Below are 27,438 nucleotides of genomic sequence, written 5' to 3' on the forward strand. Positions count from 1 at the left end.
TTTTCGCCATACAACTGGCATAGGGAATATTTCTTTGATTCTCTGACAGGTGATTGTGATTCTCTGATAATGTGGTTTCCTAGAACGAATCCAACCGACACCCAGGTTTGTGCTAATAACATTGCATTGACAAAGTGGGGAGTTGAGCCCCGTATATCCTGACTGGCACTTGGGCCGACTAAATGTATACTGATAACCTTGCGTTAGCGAAGTGGGAAGTTGGGTCCAATAAGTCCGACTGACGCTAAGTTCGACTAGGTTTATGTTGGGGATTCGACATCCACTCGGACAAGATATCCAATCGGACCTTATGTTGGGGATTCGACTTGCACTCAGCCGCCATACTTGAATACAGAGTTCGGTTCACTCGCGCGATGTGTCTAGCATGTCCGATCAAACCATTATTTGATTGGCCAGAGCACTCGGTGGGGACCCTTGGCTCATCTCTTCGTGGTGCTAATATGACTCGAGGTTTCATCAACTCCGAGGAACTCGGGATCTTATCGGACCAACAGTCCAACCAGCCAGCCTAATCGGCCAAGACATGTGATCGTGCTAGCCCCGAAGGTTGACCTCTTCTTGACTTTGACCATCATCTCATATTGACTTTGACTGCCATGTCATCTTATCTGTCGATCCCACATTACCTTTCGAGCTTCTCATTAAACACTATATCACTAGCCTCCCCTTCAAGTCTAGTTGAAGGAGGCGCAAGTCCAACTAACTAGACAACCTAACATAAGGCTGAATCGCTCCCGACTACCAAGTTTGGCCGTTAGGCCCGTCGTATTCTGCCAAGCGACTAACTAAGGCGATGTCGAGTGAGCAGTGGAAAGATAGTGCCAGGAGAGCGACGATGAAATGTGAGTGTCGAAAGGGTGGCGATATGTGATGAGTGCCAAACAGCATGGCAATATGTGATGAGTGTTGAGCAAGCGGTGATATGTGATGAGTGTCGAGCGGCATGGGAGTCTGGAACTTGGCCGGGAGGGCATGCTTTCTCATAACTGTTGGTGTAGTTAGAACCAATGGTCAAACCTAAGTTTTAATGAATGACAAAATGGATTAAAGTTCGGTGTGGTGTGATCTAACCTTGTTACTAAATGTGTAAAACTTGATGGATTTAGAGGACCTTACAGTAGGCTGAAATCCAACTAGGTCTGTTGGACCTGATAGTTGCCGTGGAAGTCCAGATAGGTCAAGAAGCAACCCAATATTTGGTAGGAAGTCTAGTTAAATCTGCGGACCTGACAGCTGATCGAAGTCCAGTTAGGTTTGCAGATCTGACAACTAGCAGGAAGACCTAGTGGGTCAAAGTCAAGTCAAGCGATTCTGCATGGTACATAAGTAAAGTAAGTCATTGGAGGAGAGTGTTTCAGTGAGGATGAGTCCCAGTTAGAGACTTTAAGCCCTGGTCCAGTTTAGGTCCATTTTGGATACTTAAATTAAGATCATGACTAGATCCTAATTTCGAGAAGATATGATCTAATTAATAATGTTATTTTATTACTGTACTAAATTTGTTTTGCAAGTTACACTTTATTTTTAGAGTAACGCATTTTACAGGACTAAAGTAGCCTCGGATGAATACTGTCTGAGGCATCTCAGAGCTTACTGGAGGCACCTCAGAGTAGGCTTGGAGACGCCCTGGACCCGTTGGAGGCACCCTCAAGGAGATAAAGTTTACACTGCGGGGAGGCGCCCTGGAGTGTACTAGAGGCGCCCTTGATGCATGCTTAGAGGCGCCTTGGAGTGCTTGGAAGGTGCCCTCAAATGGATAATGGCTGAGACATCGTCAACGATAAGAGGCCAAACTTTAGGGGTAAAATTCAAGGTTGGAGGCACCTCGAGTGACATTGGAGGTGCCTGCTTCCAATGCTCTATAAAAGAGCTATTGGGCCAAGCATTCAACACAACTGATAACAACTCTTCTACGCGATCATTCGACGTTCTGGCTGCTCCGACTTCATGCTGCTATGACACTACTACTTTCGATCGTTGTCGGTAGATCAACACCGACACATGAGCCCCTTCTGACTCTACAACTTCAAGTATTGGTAATGATTTGGTATTGTTTGTATTTCTTTCGTACTTGCAAAAGGAAAGTGTAAGATATTACACTTTCCTAATTTTCATACTTGTATTCGATTCTCTCTTTTAGCAGTTTCGGAAGAGGTTTATATTGGATTGCCAGTCGATATGATCCGAGGGATCGTAGTTCTTGGAGTAGGAGTTGTCGAAAGTTTTGAACTAAGTAACTCCTCGTATTTGGTTTGTCTTCTTACTTTTAATTCTGCTATACTTTGTTTTTAATTTTTAAAAGACAAGTTTTTAATACACGTGATTCCCCCCTCCTTCTCACATGCCGCAATCCTATAATAACTTAGTCGAGCGATACGAGAGTTTAGAACTTAGGCACGAGGGCAAGCTCACATATAACTCGGTTGAACGACACGAGAGCCTAGACCTTGGGCGCGAGAGCATGCTAGCTTATAACTCGTTTGAGTGGCACGATAATATGGAAATTGGGCGTGTGGGCATGCTCATCTATAACTCGACTGGTCGGCACGAGAGTCTGAAACTTAGGCGCGAGGGCAAGCTCGCTTATAACTAGGCCGAGCGACACAAGAGTCTGAAACTTGGGTACGAGTGCATGCTCACTTAGAACTCGCTCTAGTGACACGAGAGTCAGGAATTTGAGCACGAGAGCATGTTGACTTATAACTCGGTTGAGCGACACGAGAGTTTGGAATTTGGGTGTGAGGACAAGCTCACTTATAACTCAGTCAACATGAGAGTTTGGAACTTGGGCTCGAGAGCATGCTCGCTTATAATTTGGTCGAGCGGCAAAAGATTTTGGAACTTAGGTGTGAGGGAAAGCTCGCTTATAACTCGGCCGAGTGGTACTATAGTTTGGAAATTAGGCGCAAGAGCATGTTCGCTTATAACTCAGCAGAGTAGCATGAGAGTTTAGAACTTGGGTGCAAGAGCATACTTACTTATAACTCAGTCGAGCGATACGAGAGTCGGGAACTTGAGCACAAAGCAAGCTCACTTATAACTCGGCTGGTTGGCATGAGAGTCTGGAACTTGGGAACGAAAGCATTCTTGCTTATAACTTGTCCTAGTGGCACGAGAGTCTGGAAGTTGAGGACGAGGTCAAGCTCGCTTATAATTCGGCCGAGCGGCACAAGAGTTTAGAACTTGAGTGCGAGAACATGCTTGCTTATAACTTGGCCGAGCGACACGAGCGTCTGGAACTTGGGCACAAGAGCATGCTCGCTTATAACTTGGCCAAGCGACATGGGGAGTTTGAAACTTGGGCACGAAGGCAAGCTCACTTATAACTCGCCTGAGCGACACGAGAGTCTGGAACTTGGGCGCGAGAGCATTTCCCACAAATGACATCAAATTTGGTCTTGTCTGAAAGTGTGAGAGATGACATGCTGGCTAGGTGACTTTACTATTGACTATGAGAAAACTAAAATCCTGGTGGCGTGGAAGACCCTACGTGGCAAAGTTATGAACTGGGAGAAGAGAGCGTTACTCTCTGAGCCAGGGAGGGGGCCCTCGGTGTAGGCACACCGATGCTCAAATCAGATAATGGGTAGAGAAGATGCAGAAACGTAATAACAAGTGATAAACTGTGATAGCAAGACCTAATGTACCTGCGCCTATAAGTGGAAATCCCCTTTTATAGTATTATGATTCTTTTATGCACAAATATCAATGTCTTTTTAAAAAAGGACCCAACCATTATGATGCTCTGACACTTTTCCTAAGACAGACCCGCAATTTCTACGTCTGGAAGGATAGAAGTTTCTACTATTTCCATTGTACAACTGACATAGGAAATATTCCTTTGATTCTCTTACAGTTGATTGCGATTCTCTAACAATGCTGTCTCCTAGAGGGAATCCTATCGACACTTGGGCCGACCAGATTTATGCTGAGAATCTTGTATTAGCGAAGTGGGAATCTGAACCCCCTAGATCCTGACCAGCGCTTGGGCTGACAAGATGTATATTGAGAACTTGCGTTGGGGAAGTGGAAAGCTGGATCCCGTAAGTACGCTAAGTCCGACCTAGTTTATATTGGAGATTTGGCATCCGCTCAGACAAGATGTGCCATCGGACCTTATGTTGGGGATTTGGCTTGCACTCGACCACTATATTTGAATATGGAGTCCGGTTCAATCGTGCGATGTGTCTAGTGTGCCTGATCGGACCTTCTGATTAGCTAGAGCACTTGGCGAGGATCCTTGGCTCATCTCTGCATAACATTGATATAACCCGAAGTTTCATCAATTCTGAGGAACTCGAGATTAAATTGGACCAATAGTCCAATCAACTAACCCAATCGATTGAGATATGCGATCATGTTAACCATTAAAATTGATCCATTCTTAACATTAATCGTCACCTCATTTTAACTTTAACATTCATATCATTTTAACCGTCAATGTCACGTTACCTTTGGGGTTGTTCATCACGCATCGTATAAGGAGTCAAACTTGAATTTCTTTCTATTCTGTTCGATTGGGTTGGATGGATGATATTAAAGTTTTTCAAGATCTTCTTTGCTCGAGGAGATGGAAAATTTTAGATATGTTAAAAAAATTATGAGAAAAGAAAATGGAAAAAGCAATAGATTTTCTTTTCCTTTTTTAAAGATGAGGAATCCACTTTTACCAACAAAGACAAGAAAGAGTGAAGGAATATTTTTTATAAATTTGAAAACTAAAAAAAAAGTAATACTATTATATTTTTATGGTTTGTTAAACTTCATACAAGAAAGAATATGACATTATAAAATTTGATTTTCTTAAATTAATTTTGATTGAGAATTTTGTTTGTTTGTTTGTTGCTTCTATCTATTCTGACAAACAATGGCTAGTGATTCCGTCACATTTTGTAGCTCGCAGTTTTGATCTGTTTGTTTATATATATATATATATATATAATTAAAAATAAGAAAATAAAATATAAAAAAGGGAAATAAGCATGCTGAAAAAGTAGTCATTAAAAAATAATTTAAAATAAATAAAATAAAAAGGTATTGATGGCGTGGCGAAACCCCATGAGGTCTTTTTATGTCATCAGCGCCCTTCTACCACTGAACTGTGGAAGAAGAAGCAGAAGAGGAACCATGGCGAAGATGAACGCCCAAATCTCTCCTTCTCGTCTTCTTCTTCCCGGGTCCAACAGTTTAATGTGAGGAAAGTGTATCGTTTTATCTTTCAGGTCTTTGGAGAACAAAGATGGCATTTTTACCTGTTTGTGATCATCTGTATTGCCAAGAAGAGAGCTTGGAGATGGAAGAAGGAGGACCGGAGGAAATGGCGCCGGCGGTTTCGTCCAGAGAAGACTATGAGACCGAGCACCATGTTGTATCGGTTGTGGAGGCTGCCGTCGGGGAAGATTGGAAGGAGGTGTTGTCTTTTCTTGCCGATAAGGAGTCGGAGGCTCTGCCCCTGCTGGTCGCCGACGGAGACCGCGGCAATTTACACCTCCGGACGGCGAGGGAGGTGGAAGTGGAGTGGGTGGTCCTCTCTTCTGCTCGGCACGGTTTCTCCACCGTCACGGCGGTGCTCGCGGTGAACTACTTCGACCGGTGCTTCCTCCCCTGCGCCGGCGGCCGCCGCGGCCCGCTGATGCGGATCCAGGGCGACAAGCCCTGGATGGGGCGGCTCGCCGCCGTGGCGTGCTTGTCCCTGGCGATGAAGGTGGAGGAGACCAGCGTGCCTCTGCTGCTCGACCTCCAGGTTCCGCCTCCGCTGCCGGCGGCGGCTTCTTCGGCGGAGGAAGGCGGGTTCTTGTTCGAACCAAAGACCGTACGACGAATGGAGCTCCTGGTGCTCTCTTCTCTCGGGTGGAAGATGAATCCCGTTACCCCTCTCTCTTTCATCCACCACCTTCTCCCCCGTCTCTGTTCTGGTGGTGGCATTGCTCCCCGTATGCGGGAGTTGGCGAGGAGATCAGAGGAGGCACTTCTCTGTGTAATCGCCGGTGGGGTATCCTCAAAATGCTTCCCTTCCGTTAAAACTTGAATCTTTTCACACCAATTTAATGAATCCTTGTCTCTATTGATTGAAGACTGGGAATGGGTTCGACATCCGGCATCGGTGTGGGCGGCGGCTGCTCTGCTCCACGAGATGGAGTCTCAAGAGGCCTACCGCCTCATTTCTCTCCTCAAACTCTCCAAGGTTGAATCTTTTTGTCAGCTTCCTCCTCGCTCCTCCCTCATTGCTCCATTATTGTACTCCTCTCTGCTAATGGCTGCCACCACGTTACACTCCACTCCACTCCACAGGAAAACCTGGAACGATGCTACCATCTAATGGCGGAATCCATGAGCGCCACCAATGCGACTGGCCACAAGCTCAAGCATTCTTCTCTCTCATCGCCGGCGAGTCCCCGTGGAGTGGTCGGTTCCTGCTTCAGCAGCGAGAGCTCGTGCGGATCATGGCCGTTATGGCCTCCCCCTGATTCGTTGTCACCGGAGGCGGCAGCTGCTGCTGCTCCTCTCAAGCATAGAAAGCACTCAAAGGAGCAGTTTTGACCGGCGATTCGATTGCTGAATCTCTCGAACAAGATCCAAAAGCAGAGCCAGCTTCCTGTGACCCTGTCGTTGTTCAACTAAAAAAAATTCCTGTCTTCTCAAAATTATGTTCAATGCATCATCGCTTCTCTTTCTCATTGCTCTTTACCTCTGAAACGTTTATCAGAGAGAAAACAGAGAGAAGTTTCAACAACTGCAACAATGTCTCCGATCGACGACTTGTCTGCGGACGGAGGTAAAACAATAAAGAAGAAGAAGAATAAGAACTTTAGTTTGCCTGTCGGCGATCAGTAAGTGTGCATGCATGCATGCTTTGATCTCTTCACTTTAATGGCGCTTTGACATTAAGATGCCCTGTGTGGACTTCTGAACCAATCTCTTAGTTTAATAAACCAAAAAAAAATCTCTGATGCAGAGGTGAATGATATGGTTGTCATTACTTGTTCCGAGGCATAAATCTCCTCCTTTTGCGGCGTCGATTCCAGTGGAGTTGCTGGTGTTTAAAGTAAAAAAGCTTCTTTTGTTGGATTATAAATGGATCATACACACTTCCGTTCATAATTGAATTGCATAAGAGAAAGAGAGGGGGAGAAAAGGAGAGTCCCCTCGAATGCTGCGTTCTTTATTTTCTTCCTTTTCTTTTTGATCTGCTGTTCATTTGCGACACAATCCAATGCAAGGACCGTCGACGGTTTGAACTCAAAATCCGGGTCGTTACTAAGCCGGTAGATAAGTTTTGGTATTATATAAAATCATGTACACAACTTCTATAAAATACTCTTTCGTTATAAATTTAGACCAGATTACGGTGGAGCTGAAGAATATCAAATTATCATTCAAATATTTGCCTATTTAATTTTTAATTATTTTTTTCTTTAAATAGACTACATAATTATGAGATAACTAGACTTCTAAGTCATCTGTCGTAAATATTTTTTTATTTATCCTGACAATCGATGAAAATATTTTATAATCTAGATTGATCTGATTGATTATTTGTTTTTCTTTCGCTATAAATTTATCCATCAGCGAACTTTCAATTATTTCAAAACAAATTTTTTTATTTTTTTTAATGTATTTATATCTTTATATACAAATTCGAGTAAATTGAAAATAATAAATTTTTAAATATATAATAATTTGATGAAATTTATGAAAATATTACAAGGTCTAAAATAATAATACTCATTAATCAACTTCACTATGAGTTCTTAGAAGCTCCGGATTCAAAAAAAAAAAAAAAAAAAAAAAAAAATCAAATTTTTAAATGATATGCGTCAATTAATCAGTTTCATTTTAAAAAATCTATTTTATCCCTAGTCAATTTAAAGATTGACAATAAATTGATCATATGATTTATCGTCCTTCATATAATTTGAAATGAACTATAAGAGTGTAATCACCTTTTCATAATTAGTTTGTTTTATTTAAAACAGACTAATAAATTTTGAGAACTTTAAATTACTTATAAAAATTAATATACTTCTAAAACCTTCTTTGTATATATATATACCCTTCAATTTTAACCAATATATCTATACCCTTACATTTTAATTTGATAACATGAAATAAAAATAATAAATTTTTGAATGGATAGAATAAGAATTCAGATGTGTTCTCGGTTTAATTTATATCATTTTCAATTGATGCTATCAAAGTATAAATACATTAAGAAAATTTTTAAAAGTATATTAATTTTTATTTGTAATGTTTCAGATTTTTCTAGATCCATTTGATTTGGGTGCTTCGGAAGTGGAACGGGTATTTCGAAAACACTGTGTATGTAATTTGGATAACATGAAAGTTACGTACGAAATTCGGACAATGCTCAAATTTGTTCACGCGATTTAGTAAAATGCCATATTAGAAATGTTTCCTTTTTCCTTCGACTACGCTGTGTTTATTTTGGGTGATAGGGAAAGAAACCGTCTAAATAAACAAAATACAGCAGCTCAAAAGTGAGAGGAAAACTGGGGGTCTGATATTTTCAGCTTTGTTCTGGTTCCACTAACTCGCCCACCTTCACTTCTCGATCTCTCCCTCTGGAGGCCACCAGATATCTTTTTTGTCTTGTACAAACATCGAAAGCTGCCCTTCCCCCGCAATTATTGTTGAGTGGAAGGACGGACACGACTGCTCTGCTCCTCTCCACTAGATGCTGCCTTCTACTATTCCATGTGAGAAATCCACGTACCCGATAGAACTGTAGAAGAAGAGATCCAAAAAAAAATTATGACCGACAAAATTACATAAATAATAAAATTGCAAGGCGGCGTCGTCGATCTGCCGGCGTCGCTAGTGTACATCGAGAAGGTAAATAAATACTCACTTTTTTACCATTAACACGGTTGGTGCATAAGGAAACAGAGTGAGTAGTTTGTGCGAATTGTCAAACCTCATCGCTATAAAAAGTCTTGCAGGCGATGGGCCTTCACCCCCCACCAACCGCCATGGCTGCCGCTGCTGTTTCTCTCTTCTTCCTCTTCCTAATTTACCTCGTTGTCTTGCCATCCCCCGGCGGCGCTACCACCGCCCACCCGGGCTACCCGCAGGAGGAGGAGTGCGGCCTCGGCGAGCTGGCGGTCGTGCGGCGGGAGGAGTACGGCGGGGGGCGGATCGTAGACATCAGCCACGCGTACCGGGAGGAGATGCCCGGGTGGGAGCTGCAGGAGGGGCTCGGCCGGTTCCTCCGGCTCACCCGGTCGATGGATGACGGCGACGTCGCCTACTTCTCGGAGCTGCGGCTCCCGGCGCACTCCGGCACCCACGTCGACACCCCCGGCCACGTGTTCCGGCGCTATTACGAGGCCGGCTTCGACGTCGACACCCTCGATCTCGACGTCCTCAACGGTACCTTTCGCGCCCTCTCCCACAGGATAACCATTTACCGATAGCCCAAACAGTGCCTGCCCGCGCCGTAATTGGTTCCGGGCTGGGCCCATCACTCGAGACCCAATGAAATAACACACAGTCGTTTTGGTGACTTTTCAAACAGGCCCGGCATTGCTATTGGACGTTCCAAGAGATAAGAACATAACAGGTAAACAAACAAACAACTCTTGTAAATTAATTATTCGAATTGAAGATCTGAGAAAAAAATGATTAAAAAAAGAGACGTGCATAAATCACGCTTCTTCATCACTTGATGCCGACAGCTGAAGTAATGAAGTCTCTGCACATTCCCAAAGGAGCTCGTCGTGTGCTTTTCAGAACTCTAAACACTGACAGGTACAAACATCTCAATTGAAGTTAGACAACAAGTTCAGTATCAGAGGTTGTGAGGACTTCGATCTGTAACATTCACTGAAGAACTGTAGTAGATAGATAGTTCGGTGATTAGTCCCAAGTCACGTTAGTGTGAATATGTTCTTGCATTGTATTTTTCAGGCAGCTTATGTGGAAAACAGAGTTCGACACGAGCTATGTTGGGTTCATGAAAGATGGAGCCCAATGGCTCGTCGACAACACGGAGGTTAAACTTGTCGGTGAGTTGTTCGATCTGATCTCAATTCGATGATACTAGCATGATAATGTCATGATCATATCGCTATTCGTATATTTCTTAGGTATCGATTATTTGTCGGTTGCGGCTTGGGACGATTTGATCCCTTCGCATCTCGTTTTCTTGGAAAGTCGAGTAAGTGAAAATCGTCGTATCACATTGCTTTTGAACAAATAGATAAGTTCTCTTGAGAGTGCTTAATTTGATTCAACATTGTTCAGGAGATCATTCTTGTGGAAGCCTTGAAATTGGATCATGTCGAAGCCGGCATATATGACTTGCACTGCTTGCCTCTTCGGTTACGAGGAGCCGAGGGATCGCCCATTAGGTGTATTCTTATCAAGTAAATAATCATCCACATCACACGTGATCCAGATCACTGCAGCAATTCCGACTGATGTGCCATTGGTATCTTCATCACCTCGTATTAGATATGTGTTATGAGTGAAATAAAATGTGAAGACAGACAGTATTGTTATTGTGATTGTATAATTATGTTTTATAAATAATATTTTATTCTAAATTTGGATATATTTATTTTTATTTTTTAATTTCCTACGTAGTTTTAGAAATTTAATCATTTTTAAAGAAATTTAAACAATTAATTTTGCGCATGGGCTCAGCCCGGTATGAACATGAAAAAGCGGAAGATAATGGGCTGAGGAGGCATAGTCGAGCCCAATTACTAAGGCTTTGTTTGGGAGTTTTAAATGGGAGAGAAGGGAAAAGATTTGAATGGAAAAGTGAAAAAAAATAATGTTTAAGAGTTTTTTTTATGTAAAGGAAAAGAAAGTGAAGGAAGGGGAAATTTTTCTTTCATAATTAAAAGATTTTTCATCAAAAAATGAGAAGAAATGAAGGGAAAGTTTGGTTGGAAGGAAAATCATTAATTTTTATACCAAATATATCCTTCAAAAGTTAATACAAAATAATATATCTTTGATAAAGTTGCTTTCTCTTTATAAAAATCGAATGAATACATTATTAAGTATTTTCCTTTCATTTCTTTACAACTTCCAAACAAAAAAAAAATTCCTTTCTTTTCTTTCCTAAGCTCCCAAATAAAATAACACATCATTTATTTCTTTTTGCTTTCTCTTCCAAAGATTAGGGATTTAATCGAGCTAAGCCGAGTTGAATTCTTGGATATTTGAGTTTGACTCGTTTATAATTAAGTCGAGCTCGAGTTTTATTTAACGAATAAATTCATAGCTTACAAGCTTATTCGAGCTTTTATCGAGCCTAAACGAGTTTAATAAATATAAATTATAAATTTAAATATTCATTAAAAATTAAATTATATATTTTAAAAAATTTATAATATTTTGTTAAAATTTATAATTTTATTCTAATAAATAAATTTAATATATTTGTCTATATTTTTCATAAGTAGAGTGTAAAATTTATAAATTCAATATCAAAATTATTATTTTTTTATTTAAAAATTGGTTCGTGAGCTTAACGAACATGTTCACGAGCTAACGAGCCGAACGTTATGAAGATTGAGCTTGATTTGGTTATCTTAACGAGCCTAATTAAACGAGCTCAAACGAGCTTTTATCAAATCGAGCTTCGAATAGCTCACGAGCGGTTTGACTCATTTACTGTTGGAACCCGTGGTAGTTTTGATGTGATATACCAAGTTGGTTAGGTCCTGCTGTGTTTGATCCCTGTGTCTGAGTGTGCAGGAGATTAGGAGCACAGGAAGTTGAGCGAAAGACGCAACTAGCGAGAAGGATGGCACGGGAAGGGAGCCGACGGACTCGGTGCGTCCGAAGGACGAGAGAGCTGCGGAAGAGTACTCCAGTGGAACGAGAAGAACGTGCACGACGTTCGAGAGACGAGAAGCCGGACGGAAGCCTGCTCGAGGAGAAGGCTGAGAATTGGGTTCGGGTGAGCCCTATTCCGGTTGGCCGGAATCACCTAAAAGAACGGAGCATCGGAAGCCCACGCAAAGGAGCTGGAAAAAGAGTTGTGCTGGAAAATCTAGCTCATGGCGCCTTCAATAGTCTTGAAGGCGCCTTCAACTTGAAGGCGCCTTCAAGGCCTGTTCAAGGCGCCTTCAACCCAGTCAATCCGACCGTTTGCCTTCGGATAGAGTTCTATCCGATCACTCGCTTAGAGGCGCCTTGGACCCTCGTTGGAGGCGCCTTGGAGCTACGAGATCAGATTTCCAGAGGCTATTTAAAGGCCCCTGGAGCTAGGAATTCAGAACAACTCAAGCAATCAACTGTGTACTCTTTCCTAGCAATAGTTCTAAGCTTCCAAAGTGTAAAAGGCTTCTCCGCCTTCAGCAAAGGAGATTTTTCTACTGAGCTTTTTCTACTGCCCTGCATTAACAACCTCCTTGGTTGTAAACAGGTTAAATCATGTCTACTACTTAATTTATATTTCCTTGCTTGTTTTAATTTTACTATTGTTTTTCTGAGTTGAAATTCGAGGAGGGTATAGTTTATTTTTGTTTACAGCAATTCACCCCCCTCTTGTCGGCCTCCGCTGCACCTTCAATTGGTATCAGAGCCTGATCGCCTCAGAAGGACTAACCGCCAACTGAAGCACTACGATCAAGACGATGGCCGGAGTGAACATCCATCCCCCGAAGTTCGACGGAGACTTCGCCACATGGAAGCGCAAAATGGAGGTATTTTTTAAAATGGATTTTGATATTCTTATTACAATGAAATATGGTTTTACAGCACCAAAAGATAAAGAAGAAAACGCATGGAGCAAGAAGGAGCAAGCTGATTTCGTCGCCAACGGAAAAGCTGAGTTCCATCTACTCAGTGTACTGCCACCTCAGGAGGTAAATCGGATCGGAAGCTACGACTCCGCGAAAAATCTCTGGGAGAAATTCCTGGAGCTTCACGAAGGTACCTCCGAAGCAAAACTGGCACGACGCGACATCCTCCGGACACAACTAACAAACCTCTGGATGAACAACGGCGAGAAGGTAGCGCAACTCCAAGCGAGAATCAAGGAGCTGATAACGCAACTAACGAACCTTGGAGAAGAAGTAACCAACCGGGACTCAATTCGATACACGTTCAACGCCTTCCCGAGAACTCCCGAGTGTGCCTCCTTAGTAGATGCTTACTGTTGGAGCAATCCCGATGGTCCGCGGGACCATGTGTTTTGGTATTTGGGCAAAGAGTTTAAGTTAGGTTCACCCTTATATTTGATATGTGTATTTGAATTGTGCAGGTTTGCAGGATACACATGTGACTCAAGTTGATGACTTCGGGGTCCGGTGAAGGATGGAGAATTCGAGGTACTGTGGACAAGGCAGCGAGGACAAGGGCCAAGGGAAGCGACTTCGAGGCATACGCGAAGGATGGCATTGGGGACGAGCCGCGAGCTTGAATGCATCCGAGGGACGAGAGCCAAAGGAAGTAGACTTGAAGGCAAGATGTCAAAGCTGTAACTGAAGCGTCAAATGAGTCATAAGGGTGAAGGTACGAGTGCATGAGAGATTGTACTCGGAGTAAAATCCTAGTTTTAGGGTTTTACTGTAGCAGTACTGTAGCAGTCTACTGCATGTTTTAGCAGTCGACTGGTGCAGACGACTGGGGCAGTCGACTGGCAGCGAACAGAATGTCTCTGTTCGCTCGGTTAGTGTAAAATCGAGCCGTTGGGATGTAACGGTCGAATTTCCACAGATGGCAGTCGACTGGTAGGCGGGGTTTTCCAACCCGTGGCCTATATAACCAAGCCTTGGGAGCTTGGTTGAGGTTGACGAAATTAGTGGTGGGTAACCTCTAATTAGTAGTCAACTAGTGCCCTAGCAATCCAAGTGCTCTTGATCGAGTTGTGGCGAGGTTTCTCCACCGACAAGGAGGATTGTGCTAGCCGGAGTTTCCGGGGATTAATCCACCGACGGATTGAGGAATCGTCCACCTTACGGACAATCGTGGAGTTGGAGCAAGTTATCTCCGAACCACGTAAACGAGCTTGTTAGCGGTTTGCATCCTTTCTTATTCTTGTCTTTAGTTTAGCTTGTTTGTTTTGTATTTCCGCTGCGCAAGCTAACAAGTGTAGGAAGCAAAAATTTAGGGGTGCCGTCTATCCAACCCCCCTTCAAGCCGATCACCGATCCCCAACACTTACTACATCTCTAAGGATCTCGAGGCAAGTACATTGGAACAATTGTTTTCAACCTTCGAACTGCACGAATCTTGACTTGCAGAAAATCTAGTAGAGAAGTCGAACCTCAACATTGCCCTACGAGCCGAAAAGGACGATCCTGACTCCGAAGCGACAATCGACGAAAACGAAGCTGCATTGATGGTAAGCCGTTTTAATAAATTTTTTAAATCTAACAAATTTAGATCGCAGTGAAGTAAACATCGTCAAAAGAGAAGGACTGTCCGTTGCTACAACTGCAACGAAGAATGGCACATCAAGGAGGACTGCCCAAAACTGAAGTGCAAACAGAAGGATAAGGATAGGAGCAAGAAGCCAGCTCGAACCAAACACAACCTAAAGGCCACGTGGGATGATTCGTTATCCTTCAAATCGGAAGTCGAAGAATTCTCGGGACTAGCACTGATGGCCAACCATCAGCTAGAAGAAACGTCTAGCTCAGAGATGAGTATCGATGAACGGGGAGGAACGTCAGAAGAGGAAAGCTGCAGTGAAGGGGGAGCATCACCGAGTCAGGTAAGTAAGGTACGCAATCTAACCCCGACTTAGTCCTTTAAATTTATAAAAGCACTTTCTAAAGAGTTAGATAAATTTGAAAAGGAAAATGAAAATTAGAAATTAGAAAATACAAAATTAAAAAATGATATTGAAAAATTGAAAAATGATGCATGTTTAAAGAAGTTTCCAAATTCAAATATCAGAATTTATGGTAAATTAAATTGGTGTTGGTGCGGTTAGCACTAACGATTTAACCCAGGTTTTGATGAATGACAAATCAGGTTAAGTTAGTCTGTTGTTATCTAACACTTTGATCAAGTGTGCAGGAGAAGTCCAGACAAGTCGACGGGCTGACCGGATGTCTGGCACGAAGTCCAGCTAGGTCGACGGGCTGACCGGATAGCTGGCGAGAAGTCCAAGCGGGTCGACGGGCTGACCGGACGCTTGGCGAGAAGTCCAGCTAGGTCGACGGGCTGACCGGATAGCTGGCGAGAAGCCCAGGCGGGTCGACGGGCTGACCGGACGCTTGGCAAGAAGTCCAGACGGGTCGACGGGCTGACCGGACGTCTGGCAGGTAAGTGAGGTAAGTCACTGGAGGGGAGTGACTGCGAGGACGCGTTCCCGGGAAGGGAACATTAGGCGTCGATCCGGCTTAGATCCATTTCGGATATCTAAGTCGAGATCGTGACTAGATTCCGGTCTCGGAAAGACGGAATCTAAGTCATACTTTGCTTATCTATAAAACTGTGCTAATAATCTTTGCTGCAGGGTACATTTGCCTCGGACTAACCTTTTCTTGCAGGAGAAGGACTTTCTGGAGAAGAGGGGTCCGGGCGCCCAGAGGCAAGTTTTATCCCCAGGACGACGTTGACACTTGGAGCATGCTGGTTGGGAGTGTTACGTCACATTCCAGGCGCCCGGAAGGGATCCAGGCGCCCGGAGCAGCATATAAAAGAAGCCCCAGGCAGGAGCTTCAAGATATCAGTCTTCTGAGAACTCTGAGTCCAATCACTCTGCTGCTCTGCGCTCCAACGACGTTCACAAAGCTCCGACGACTCACTCCGGTTCTCTTTTTAATTCATTGTTTGTCGGTTAGCTTTGTTTTCTTTCTTTTCATTAGCAATATTTGTACGTAAATTGTAATTATCCGAATTGCTAGTGAATTGTCCAACGAAAGTACTCAAGGAGTACGGGCCTTCGAGTAGGAGTCGTCACAGGCTCCGAACGAAGTAAAAATCAACAGTGTTCATCTCTTTACTTCTTTACTTTTCCGCTGCGTCTTAACTCGAGATTTTCGAATCGATATTCACCCCCCCCCTCCTCTATCGAATCTAACGGTCTTACAATTGGTACATTAGAAATCATCATGGTCAACTTAGAAAAGTACTAAGAAACTATGTACCCCCTAAATTTTTGAATAACCCTGTAGGAAGGAACCTCTATTGGGTTACAAAATCTCTGCTAGTTTAAATTTCTATTTTAGTTAAAAAACTTACAGTGAGAAAATTAAACATTAAAATTCTTTATGGAAGCTTTGTCTAAGGAAGTGGTTGTTGCTCCAATAACCAAGAAGGCCTAGTGCCTCGCCACGACCTGTAAGCTAAAATATTTAAAGAAAATGTTTAATTAACTTTCTGAAAAAACATTAAAAACAAGAATTAAATAATGCTTTAAAAGTTTATCAAACATTTTTACTTAGAAATTTTTCTTGAAAATTCTAACTTAAAATTTTTTTAGTTAGGAAAACCTTCATTTCACTTAGATTTTTTTTTTTTTTTGGAACATTCAAAAATTTAGTTTACTTAGAATGTTTTTAATTATCTTAGAAATTTTTTCTGAAAATTCAATTTAACTTAGAAATTTTTTTTGCTACCTTAATAATTTACTTAATATTCTCTTATTGGTACCCCATTTTTGCTGTGATCAAAGGGGGAGAGAAAGGTACAAGTTTAGGGGGAGTTAGGAATTAAAATTTTTTTACTAAAGTGTGTTGTAATTTTATTTATTGCAAATTTATGCTTAAATATGTTAGTTTAGTAATTTCCTTTAAAATTACTATTTTTGTCTATATATACCCTAACTTGAACTTGGGTTGATGCACATCAAAAATGGGGAGATTGTTGGACCCCGTGGTAGTTTTGATGTGATCAATCAAGTTGGTTAGGTCCTGCTGTGTTTAATCCCTGTGTCTGAGTGTGCAGGAGCTTAGGAGCACAGGAAGTCGAGCGGAAGACGCAGCTAGCGAGAAGGACGGCACGGGAAGGGACCTGACGGGCTCAGTGCGCCCGAAGGACGAGAGAGCTGCGGAAGAGTACTCCGGTCGAACGAGAAGAACGTGCGTGGAGTTCGAGGGACGAGAAGCCGGACGGAAGCCTGCTCGAGGAGAAGGCCGGGAATTGGGTTCGGGTGAGCCCTATTCCGATTGACCGAAATCACCCAAAAGAACGGAGCATCGGAAGCCCATGCAAAGGAGCTGGAAAAAGAGCTATGCTGGAAAATCCAGCTCAAGGCGCCTTCAACAGTCTTGAAGGCACCTTCAACTTGAAGGCGCCTTCAAGGCTTGTTCAAGGCGCCTTCAACCCAGTCAATCCGACCGTTTGCCTTCGGATAGAGTTCTATCCGATCACTCGGTTAGAGGCGCCTTGGACCCTCGTTGGAGGTGCCTTGGAGCTACGAGATCAGATTTCCAGATGCTATTTAAAGGCCCCTGGAGCTAGGAATTCACAACAACTCAAGCAATCAACTGTGTACTCTTTCCTAGCAATAGTTCTAAGCTTTCAAAGTGTAAAAAGCTTCTCCGCCTTCAGCAAAGGAGATTTTTCTACTGCCCTAGATTAACAACCTCCTTGGTTGTAACCAGGTTAAATCATGTCTACTACTTAATTTATATTTCCTTGCTTGTTTTAATTTTACTATTGCTTTTCTGAGTTGAAATCCGAGGAGGGTATAGTTTATTTTTATTTACAGTAATTTACCCCCCTCTTGTCGGCCTCCGCTGCACCTTCATTTACACCCCTACCAAAGATTATAAAAATCAAATGAATATATTATTAAGTATTTTTCTTTCATTATTTCCTTACAACTTCCAAACAAAAAAAAATAATTTCCTTTATTTTCTTTCATTCGCTCCCAAATAAAATAACATATCATTTCTTTCTCTTTGCTTTCTCTTCCAAAGATTATAAAAGTGAAATGAATATATTATTAAGTATTTTTCTTTCATTTCTTTCTTTATTTTCTTTCCTTGCTCCCAAATAAAATAATATATCATTTCTTTCTCTTTGCTTTCTCTTCCAAAGATTATAAAAGTGAAATGAATATATTATTAAGTATTTTTCTTTTATTTCTTTCCTTCCTTGCTCCCAAATAAAATAACATATCATTTTTTGCTTTCCCTTCCAAAGTTATAAAAATTAAATGAATATATTATTAAGTATTTTTCTTTCATTTCCTTACAACTTCCAAAACAAAAAATAATTTTCTTTATTTTCTTTCCTTCCTCCCAAATAAAATATCATTTCTTTCTCTTTGCCTTCTCTTCCAAAGTTATAAAAATTAAATGAATATATTATTAAGTATTTTTCTTTCATTTCCTTACAACTTCCAAAAAAAAAAAAAAAAATTTCTTTATTTTCTTTCCTTCCTCCCAAATAAAATATCATTTCTTTCTCTTTGCCTTCTCTTCCAAAGTTATAAAAATTAAATGAGTATATTATTTAGTATTTTTCTTTCATTTCCTTACAACTTAAAAAAAAAAATAATAATAATAATTTCCATTCTTTTATTTCCTCCGCTTCCAAATAAAACAACACATCATTTCTTTCTCTTCCGTTCTCTCTCCTTCCTTTCTTTTCTCTTCTTTTCTTTTCCCACTCAACTTACTCAGCTATAAATTGTGACACCTTGCTCTTCTTCGTTTCGTCGACACGATCGGTTACTGATTTCGCCTCGGACGCCATGATTACAACTGCCGCGAAGCCGGTTCATGTACTTCTTCTCCACTTCCTCTTGGGCGTCGTCTCCTCTGCGGCCGCCACCTCAGCCCACCCGGGCTACCCGGAGGCGGAGCAGTGCGGCGCGGTGGTGGATATGGTGGTGAATCGGATGGAGGAGTACGATTCGGGGAGGATTTTGGACATAACTCACTTCTATCGAGAGGACATGCCGTCGTGGGATTCGGACGAGGGCCTCGGCAGCTTCCTCTGGCTCACCGCGTCCATGAAGAATGGATCCAAAGCCAACACCTCGGTGATGAAGCTTCCAGCCCATTCAGGAACCCACGTTGACGCTCCCGGTCACGTGTTCCAGCACTACTTCGAGGCTGGTTTCGATGTTGACACGCTCGATCTTCATGTCCTCAACGGTGAGGTGCTCGATAACTTTTCATGTGGATATTCATCGTTTTCAGTAGGCTTATTGCCGCTTTGTTCTGTTTGTTTGTGTGGAGTCAATTGACAATGATCCCATCGCAGTCGCTTCTAGCTTGTTTCAATTTGATTTTGTATATTTATATCCCTCAGGATTTAAGTCTGTTGTCTTTTTCCCATTTCGGTACACTTTCTACAAATTTTCCCTTGTATACATCTTAAGTTTTTATTATTGGAGCAAAAACCAGGATCAAATTTCTAACATATCTTTTAGAATTTGTTAATCAATAAAGGATAAAGAAAGATACTACTTTTGGGATTGAGAAAAGGAATTAGAGTTTCAGCATGTGCCAATAATACCAACCAATTATGCTTTGTGCAAACATACTTGATTACCATTGTTAATATTTCTCTTTTTCCGGCATCAAATTGTAGTAAAATCTGCTTGATTTGACCTTTCTCTCAGGCAAATTCATGATTGGCATTAACCCTTCTATTCTGTCAGATACCACTTTAGATCTAAGATCTATTTATGTTTGTATGAGATAGATGAAGATGGGATAAGGAATCCCTACAAATCTCGATGAGAAAAAAATTTGAGGTCGTAGTTGAAGAATAATTTGGTGATTTAGCGACATGTTTGTTTTGTATATGCAGGGCTAGTATTTGCTTGTATTATCTTTTCTGATTGTTGGAATTGGATCTCATTGTATGCATTCAAGCTTGATTATTGTTATTGATGGTTAACTAATTGTTCTTTGTTTTTTACTCCTTACCAAAATAAAGAAGTGTAATTACAATTATGCCTTGTTGTGACATCATTGAATTTAATTAATAGTTCCTATGAATTTTAACAGGTCCAGCATTGCTAGTGGATGTTCCAAGAGATGAGAACATAACAGGTGTTCTTCTAAACTTCTTAGAATTGTCTTCCACACTTTTCTTCTTTCTGCATTTTCAGCCACTCAGGGCATTTACTATTGTAGTTTCACCATCAACCTGGTTAATTGAATCACTCTGATTATAAATGGGTAGAAAATTGTGCTTTTGTTGTATATTCAATTGGTAAATTATGTTTTCCACTCTGTTACATGGTCAAGTTTGATAATTTAATCTCAACAATGCCACCCCCATGATATTTTTCTTTGCTGAAATATCTGTAACTGCATCAGATCGCCAAACTATCTTTCTCATCAAGAGTATGTCAATGATGTTGGATGCTTCAATTAATTTCTAGAACATGCTTGCAATCTGAGTGAAAGCAAGGATGACTGTTGATTACATCTGAGTTTGCATCACAGAAACTTTAGCTTATAAAAAACTTGAAAACCAAAACCCAATCTATTGAATATCTATAATTCCATATACACCTTAAAATGTATTGTTGCCATCCATTTTGTGGATATGTTATGCATTCATTCAGTTTATATGGACTCGTATCCTGCATTAAATCCAGACAATTCTGATAATGGCTAAAGTCAGGATGCCCCATTTATAGTTTATTGCAGTTATTGGTTTGATACTTTAATGCTCTGCTAAAAAAGCGTATTGTTTAAAGACTGAAAAAAGGAGGTTGGATCATCTACTTGAATTTCAGAAATAAATTAGCTGAAAGCAAGAGACTTGATGTGTTTTATAGGTTCATTATAAGTACCATATATAGTAGATATCACAAACATTTTTTGCTTGATGCAGCCGAAGTAATGAAATCTCTTCATATTCCAAAAGGAGTTCGTCGTGTGCTTTTCAGGACACTAAACACTGACCGGTATTTTTTACGTCATTTAAAAGTTAATTATTTTTGTTTATTGCTTTTTCATATTTATCAGGGAAATTTACAGTTATCTATAAGACAATGTTATTAAACAAGCAAATGCCAAGCTATTAGCTAATAACTCAGACTGATTAGAACTAAGAACTTAAATGAAAGATATTTTAATTAAATGATTTATTTTTCAATGTATTTTAATTATTAATGTAGATTATATGGATGGAGTGGGTTTGGAAGTTAAAGGCAGATATGTAGATGCCATATTGTCATTATTGATAGTATCATCTAGGCTGACAACCCACTTATCTCTGTTTACATTTTGTCATTAGTGTTCTTTATTGGACGACCCCAGTATACATATTCTAGTTTTGTAGCTTGATGCTCTGCCCTCTAGAATATTAAAGATGGTTCTATATTAGTCGCATCTCATATTAATAATATATCAGGGCAGAAAATGTGTTTAATACATAATACACCACTAGAAGAATTATAATTTTGACAATAAATTTTATTGCATATATGAGTTAGAAGGGGAGCCTTGGCGCAACGGTAAAGTTGTTGCCATGTGATCAAAAGGTCACGAGTTCGAATCCTGGAAACAGTCTCTTGCAAAAAGCAGGGTAAGATCGCGTACAATGGATCTTTCCCCGGGAGCCCGCATGGCAGGAGCTTCGTGCACCGAACTGCCCCTTGTTTATATATATATGAGTTAGTTATTTGATAGTTGAAACCACAAAATCACATTTGAGGACATACTTGTCGGCTGATTTTACAAGTGATACTAATTTTGCAGGCGGCTTATGTGGAAAAAGGAGTTTGATTCTAGCTATGTTGGATTTATGAAAGATGGCGCCCAGTGGCTTGTCGACAACACTGACGTCAAACTTGTTGGTTAGTTGCAAATCATTTTCCTCGTGCTATAAAAAAAAAGTTGTAAACGGTCTTGAGCCCGTTCAACTGTTGGGTGTCTGCCCCTCTCTTGTCTCTCTTTTGAATGAGATTTTTGGTAGGGTTAACGTTCTATAGGTGGAGTCCCTCTCTACAATAGTCTTGAATGTTGTTGAAAAAATTCTCTCATATTATTCGGTGCTTCATGAGTTTTCAGAAATGCAATCCAAGGCCAATGAAATTATAGAAATAGATGTTTAGTTTTTTCATTTGTAAAATGTAACTTTTTGTTACTTTACCTTAAACTTTTATCAAAGAAATAGCATTTACTTGAAGCTCATCTTATTTTGGCTGTTTGGCTGAAGCATCATAAAACTCTTTGGTTACAGTATCACCAAGTTAAGTAGCCTGCATAATTGAACTAACATTTTAGCTCGTAAGAATTCTAATTATTTAAAAAACCAGAGAAAAAAAAGTTATGATTAGCATAACGATTGTTTTAGAGTAGCATGGCAATTGCAATGCTATACTTTGGTATACTGCTACAATATGTAAACTTCTCACTAGTGCGGGTAAAACAATATTTCATCCTGCTGGTTATCCTAACTGCCTTTAAGTTTGAATAATATAGTAATTTCCATTTCTGAGATTGTATTACTGACTGGAAACTTGTTGGCACCTGTTCTAGGTCTGGATTATCTGTCAGTTGCTGCTTGGGATGATATGGTCCCTTCCCATCTGGTTTTCTTAGAAAATCGGGTAAGCGAATCTTTGTATCTCGACTCTATTTAGTTGTTCTCAAGTAAATAAGCTAAAGATGCTTAGACATGTCTGCTCTCTAGATTAGATATTTTCGATTGAATTGTCTCCCTTCGGAACCCTATCATGGTACCAGAGCAAGTATTTTTGTGCAATTACTCTAGGCCTTGTCAAATGAACATGTGGCTGTTATAGACCATATGCGATTACGATATGAGAGGATTGTCGAGACTATTTAGTCCCTCATCTACCTGAGCCTTGATGATGGAGGAGTTGTGTTCACCTGAGCCTTGTATGTTCCTACAAGAGATATGCGCAAACATGTCTAAATTAAGGAAGTGCAAATGACATCTAACTTGCTCTTCATCTTCTCATTTACTTGTTTGATTTATTTTGCTCAGGAGATCATTCTCGTGGAAGGCTTGAAACTAGATGATGTCGAAGCCGGCATATACAATTTGCATTGCTTACCTCTTCGTCTCCGAGGCGCCGAGGGATCACCTCTCCGATGCATTCTCATCAAGTAAACTAGCTAGAGGACCAAGTGCTCGTAGTGTGTTGCCGAGGCATGTGGCTATAATAAAACCTTATAGGCGATGTGCTGTGTAATTCGATCATGCCCTTTGTTTTGTCAACAATCATATACTGCTATGCAGGGCCGGCTCAAGCCTATTTGAGACTCTAGGCATAAATTTTTTTTAAGCATGTGATATTATTTTAAATAAAAATCTCATCATTTTTCATTCAGATTTGGATCGAAAATGGTCGTTTAAATTTTTTTAACAAATTAAATATTAATTTTAATAAATATTTTTTTATACAATTCAATTTTTTTACTTTTAGATGTAAAATTATTAATTAAATTAAATTTTTATATTTAAGTTTTGATAACCTAATTCAGAAATATAAGTTTTACTATATTAAATAGAGTATTATTATTAGATATAATAATACACTTCAAGTAGATAATAAGTTTATAAAAAAATCATGCTCAACTCATCATAATCGACAAAGCTCAAAAAAATAAATAAATAAAAATTAATGTACAAAATGATAAAACTGAATACAATCCTAAAAAAATAAAGATCACAATGAGACCAAATCAGCTATTATTATTTATCAATAACTAAATTGAAGCCTTCTTATGTACAAAGTAAAAGAAAAAATAAATCATATTTTACATTACCTTTACCAAAATAAATGATAGAATGGAAATAAATAGAAAATCAAATAATTTATTACTGTAAATATATTTAAATAAAAGTTAAACTTAATACCTATCAAGGAAGCGAAATGGTAGAGATATCTAACTCATTATTGCTAAAAAATAATAAAATCTTCCATTTTGATAAGCACAATATAGATGAATGCATGAATATTTAAATTTAATTAAGCAACAAGTATCATAGCACTGAACGCATTAGCGTGTTAATGTTAGGTGCGGTTTCTCTTCTCCAAACTCAATGAGTAAGAGAAGCACATAGAGAGGGAGTTGGAAAAGGGGAAGAGAGAGAACATAAAAAAACAAGCATTTTTATTTTCCATTGTATGGATAAGATAAAAAAATTTTGAATTCATGTTCTTATTGATCAAAGGAGAAAACATCATCAACGAATGAGAAATGTAATCAGAGTAGGCTATGATTGAGAGATATTAAAAGAGAATAGATTAGATTTTATAAAATAACATCCATAATTAAAAATAAATTTAATTTGTTAAAAAAGAGTACTTTTATGACTTTATCCATTGGAACTCTAATGAGATCTTTGTAAAATTTGAAGCTTTGATAGATTGAAATCATGTAAATATTTAATCACGTGGGCCCAATTCTTTTTCATTCTCTTAAAAAATATATATATATAAATATATTTAATATATTAAAAATAATGACCTCAATATTTAGTGATTTTTAGAGAATGAGTTTGCATAATTTTTTATGTGGGCCCTATTTTTTCCCATTATCTTTAAAATAATATATGAAAATATATTTAATGCATTAAAAATAATGAGCCCAATAAAAATTAAGGCCCTAGCCTAGCGCTTAATAGCTCATGCCTAAAGCAGGCCATGCTGCTATGTAACTAACTTAGATTCCATGCTTCATCAACAGGGCCAAACACAATAATTTAAATTAAAAATAAATTAATTTAGTCACGAGCTCTGAGTTAGCTGAAGGTGAGGTGAGACTGAGCGATGGTACGAAGAACGAACCAGTGTTGTACCCGGCCTGGGCACGGCCGTGGGCACGGCTCGACCGGGTCCGATCCAGGCGGGGGTACGACACGACAATCTGACGGGGGCAACAACACGTGAGACGGGTAACGGCCATGGCATTGGTAACGGCCAAGCAGCAAGTGTACACGCTTTTCTGGGTGGAAGCAGAAAAAACTGGAGGCGCAATGCCAGAACCCCAAACGAGCGGCGAGCGTTACAACTCTTTTTCTCTTTCTCTTCTCGCCCTCGCCCTCTTGTTCTTGCTCTTGCTCTTGCTCAGGAACTGGACCTCTCGGATGTGGCCAGCTTTCAGTAGCTTCTCTATCTCATCTTGGATGATCTAATTCTGCTCGGCGTTGAAGTCCCTTTTCCTTTGCTTCATCAGCCTAGCGTCCGGTCGGACGTGAAGCTCATGCTGCGCTTCGCTCAGGAAAATGTCGGGTAGTTCATGTGTGAACTAGGCGAAGATATTATGATTTTGCTGAAGGCATCTAATCAGTTTGGTCTTCTGCTCAGCTTGCAAGTCGGATGCTACGAAGGTCGTTGCCTCCGACCGGCGGGGGTGTATCTGCACCTCTTCTTTCTCCTCATAAACTAAAGTAGGAGGTTTCTCGGTTATGACGTTTACCTCGAATCGAGGAACTTTTCGAACGGACTTAGCCTCCGCCTTCACCATCTCGACGTAGCAATGCCGAGCAGCCAGTTGATCTCCTTTGACTTCCCTGACCCAATCCTCCATGGGGAATTTGATCTTCTGGCAATAGGTAGAGACTACCGCCCGGAATTCGTTGAGGGTCGGCTGGCCTAGAATGACATTATAGGCTGATGGGGCGCCCACGACAGTGAAGGTGGTAGTCCTGGTCCTCCGGAGCGGCTCCTCTCCGAGTGAGATGGCCAACTTTATCTGACCAATTGGCTGGACCTCATTGCCAGTGAACCCATACAGAGGGGTCGTCATCGGTAATAACTCGGCCCGGTCGATCTGGAGCTAGTCGAAGGCCTTCTTAAATATGATGTTGACTGAGCTCTTTGTGTCAATAAATATGCGATGAATAGTGTAGTTGGCAATTACTGCACGGATGATGAGGGCGTCGTTGTGCGACACTTCAATCCCATCGAGATCCCTGGGGTCAAAGTTGATTTCGGGCCCGCTCGCCCTCTCTTAGCTGCATCCTATAGCATGGATCTCCAATCGCCGAGCATATGACTTTCGGGCTTGGTTGGAGTCTTCGCTGGTTGGTCCACCAGCTATGATGTTGATTTCACCCCGAGCAGCGTTGCTTCAATTCTCCTCCTCCCGGGCGGAGTGTCTAACTTGCTTATGTGAGGCTTGGGCGCTGTCGTCACTCTTTGCTTGATGATGATGTTGCCGCTCAAGTGACCGTCTGGTCTCCTCTCGCCGTCCGGCACTCGGCCGCCTATATCGTAGTTCGAGGGAAGGCGATCGGCGACGATAACTCCTGGGAGTCGGCTGAGCGATTGCAGGGACTCTGCGACAGTCGCGGGTGTTGTGGGTTGCCGATTGATGGAAAGTATAGAACATATGAGTCCATACCTTTTCCTTGGGCCTGGGTTGTTCGACAACCACGTGTTGGACGGCGTGTGGCCTTGCTTCCTGATGCGGTCGTGCCACATCGGCTCGGGGCCCTCTCGGAGTCTGGTGGCTGATCGGCGACTGAGCTTCCTGATGGTTTTGATGGTGTTTCTTTCCTTCGGGCTGCCTGAGCTTCCTCCACGTTGATATACTTGCTGGCCTTCTTCAGCATATGGTCGTAATCGCAGGGCGGCTTCCTGATGAGCGAGCGGAAGAAGTCCTCGTCGATGAGCCCTTGGGTGAAGGCATGCATCATAGTTTCAAACGAGACCGTGGGGTTGTCCATCGCCGCCTGGTTAAAGCATTGAATGTAGGCCCATAGAGTCTCTCTCGGCCCTTGCTTCATAGAGAACAGACTGACACTAGTCTTCTGATAACACCTGCTGCTCGCGAAGTGGTGGAGGAAGGTCATTCGGAAGTCCTTGAAGCTTTGAATCGACCCGTCCGACAATCTTCGAAACCATCGTTGTGCCAAGCTGGATAACGTAGTGAGGAAGACTTGGCACTTAACTCCATCTGTGTATTGATGAAGAGTTGTGGCGTTATCGAACTTACCGAGATGGTCGTCCGGATCAGTCGACCCATTGTATTCACCGATCGCCAAGGGCGTATAGTGCCTTGGCAGAGGATCCTGTAGAATTACCTCGGAGAATTGGCGGTTGATCCGCTCGGAGGATGAGTCAACTAGGGACGCTTTGCCCTTTCTGGCGTCCCGAGCGGGAGCTTCGTCTGATGAAGACCGGTCTCAATTTGCTTGTGCGACTTCAGATGGCGTCTGGAACAAGGCCTGATGGAATGGAATCGGGGCGGGCGGCGTCTCTACTTAAGTGTCGGTCGAACCCTTTTTTGGCCCCATATGGAGAGTTGTTTCGGCCGGTCTTCGTGCCCCGCTTGGCCTTCAGATGCTGAGGTTGTTTGTTGCGCCAGCCGATTGGCTAGCGTCTTCTATTGCTGCTCTATCATCTTGGTCGCTCGCGCTTGTATGAGCACGTCGAGCTCCTCTTGAGAGAGCGTCACAGCGTGCTGACGTCCAGCTTCTTCCATCTCCTGGGCTTGGATTCAGGTGCGTTCCCACAGACGGTGCCAAATTTGATCATGTCCGAAAGCTGAGTCAATGGACGTTAGGGATGTGGCGCTCCTATTG

General features: G+C 41.4%; 3 protein-coding genes across 3 annotated transcripts; all 3 read left to right on the forward strand.

Moving 5' to 3' along the window:
* The first annotated feature begins 5,090 nt into the window (after positions 1 to 5,090).
* LOC121976542 (cyclin-D3-2-like) lies at positions 5,091 to 6,696 on the forward strand. The gene is made up of 3 exons (XM_042528735.1): positions 5,091 to 6,008; positions 6,096 to 6,205; positions 6,313 to 6,696. Exons 1-3 carry the CDS (start codon positions 5,261 to 5,263, stop codon positions 6,559 to 6,561), a joined length of 1,107 nt encoding a protein of 368 aa, XP_042384669.1. The 5' UTR covers positions 5,091 to 5,260; the 3' UTR covers positions 6,562 to 6,696.
* Positions 6,697 to 8,969: 2,273 nt separating this feature from the next.
* Positions 8,970 to 10,594, forward strand: LOC121976543 (cyclase-like protein 4). Its single transcript, XM_042528736.1, has 6 exons — positions 8,970 to 9,411; positions 9,557 to 9,601; positions 9,717 to 9,789; positions 9,949 to 10,046; positions 10,128 to 10,198; positions 10,285 to 10,594. The coding sequence occupies exons 1-6, from the start codon at positions 8,985 to 8,987 to the stop codon at positions 10,408 to 10,410; spliced, it is 840 nt and encodes a 279-aa protein (XP_042384670.1). The 5' UTR covers positions 8,970 to 8,984; the 3' UTR covers positions 10,411 to 10,594.
* Positions 10,595 to 18,522: 7,928 nt separating this feature from the next.
* LOC121977936 (cyclase-like protein 3) lies at positions 18,523 to 23,233 on the forward strand. The gene is made up of 6 exons (XM_042530336.1): positions 18,523 to 19,064; positions 19,926 to 19,970; positions 20,764 to 20,836; positions 21,633 to 21,730; positions 22,416 to 22,486; positions 22,888 to 23,233. Exons 1-6 carry the CDS (start codon positions 18,659 to 18,661, stop codon positions 23,011 to 23,013), a joined length of 819 nt encoding a protein of 272 aa, XP_042386270.1. The 5' UTR covers positions 18,523 to 18,658; the 3' UTR covers positions 23,014 to 23,233.
* Positions 23,234 to 27,438: the final 4,205 nt, after the last annotated feature.

This window comes from Zingiber officinale, chromosome 4B, assembly GCF_018446385.1.
Source record: "Zingiber officinale cultivar Zhangliang chromosome 4B, Zo_v1.1, whole genome shotgun sequence".
Lineage (NCBI taxonomy): Eukaryota > Viridiplantae > Streptophyta > Magnoliopsida > Zingiberales > Zingiberaceae > Zingiber > Zingiber officinale.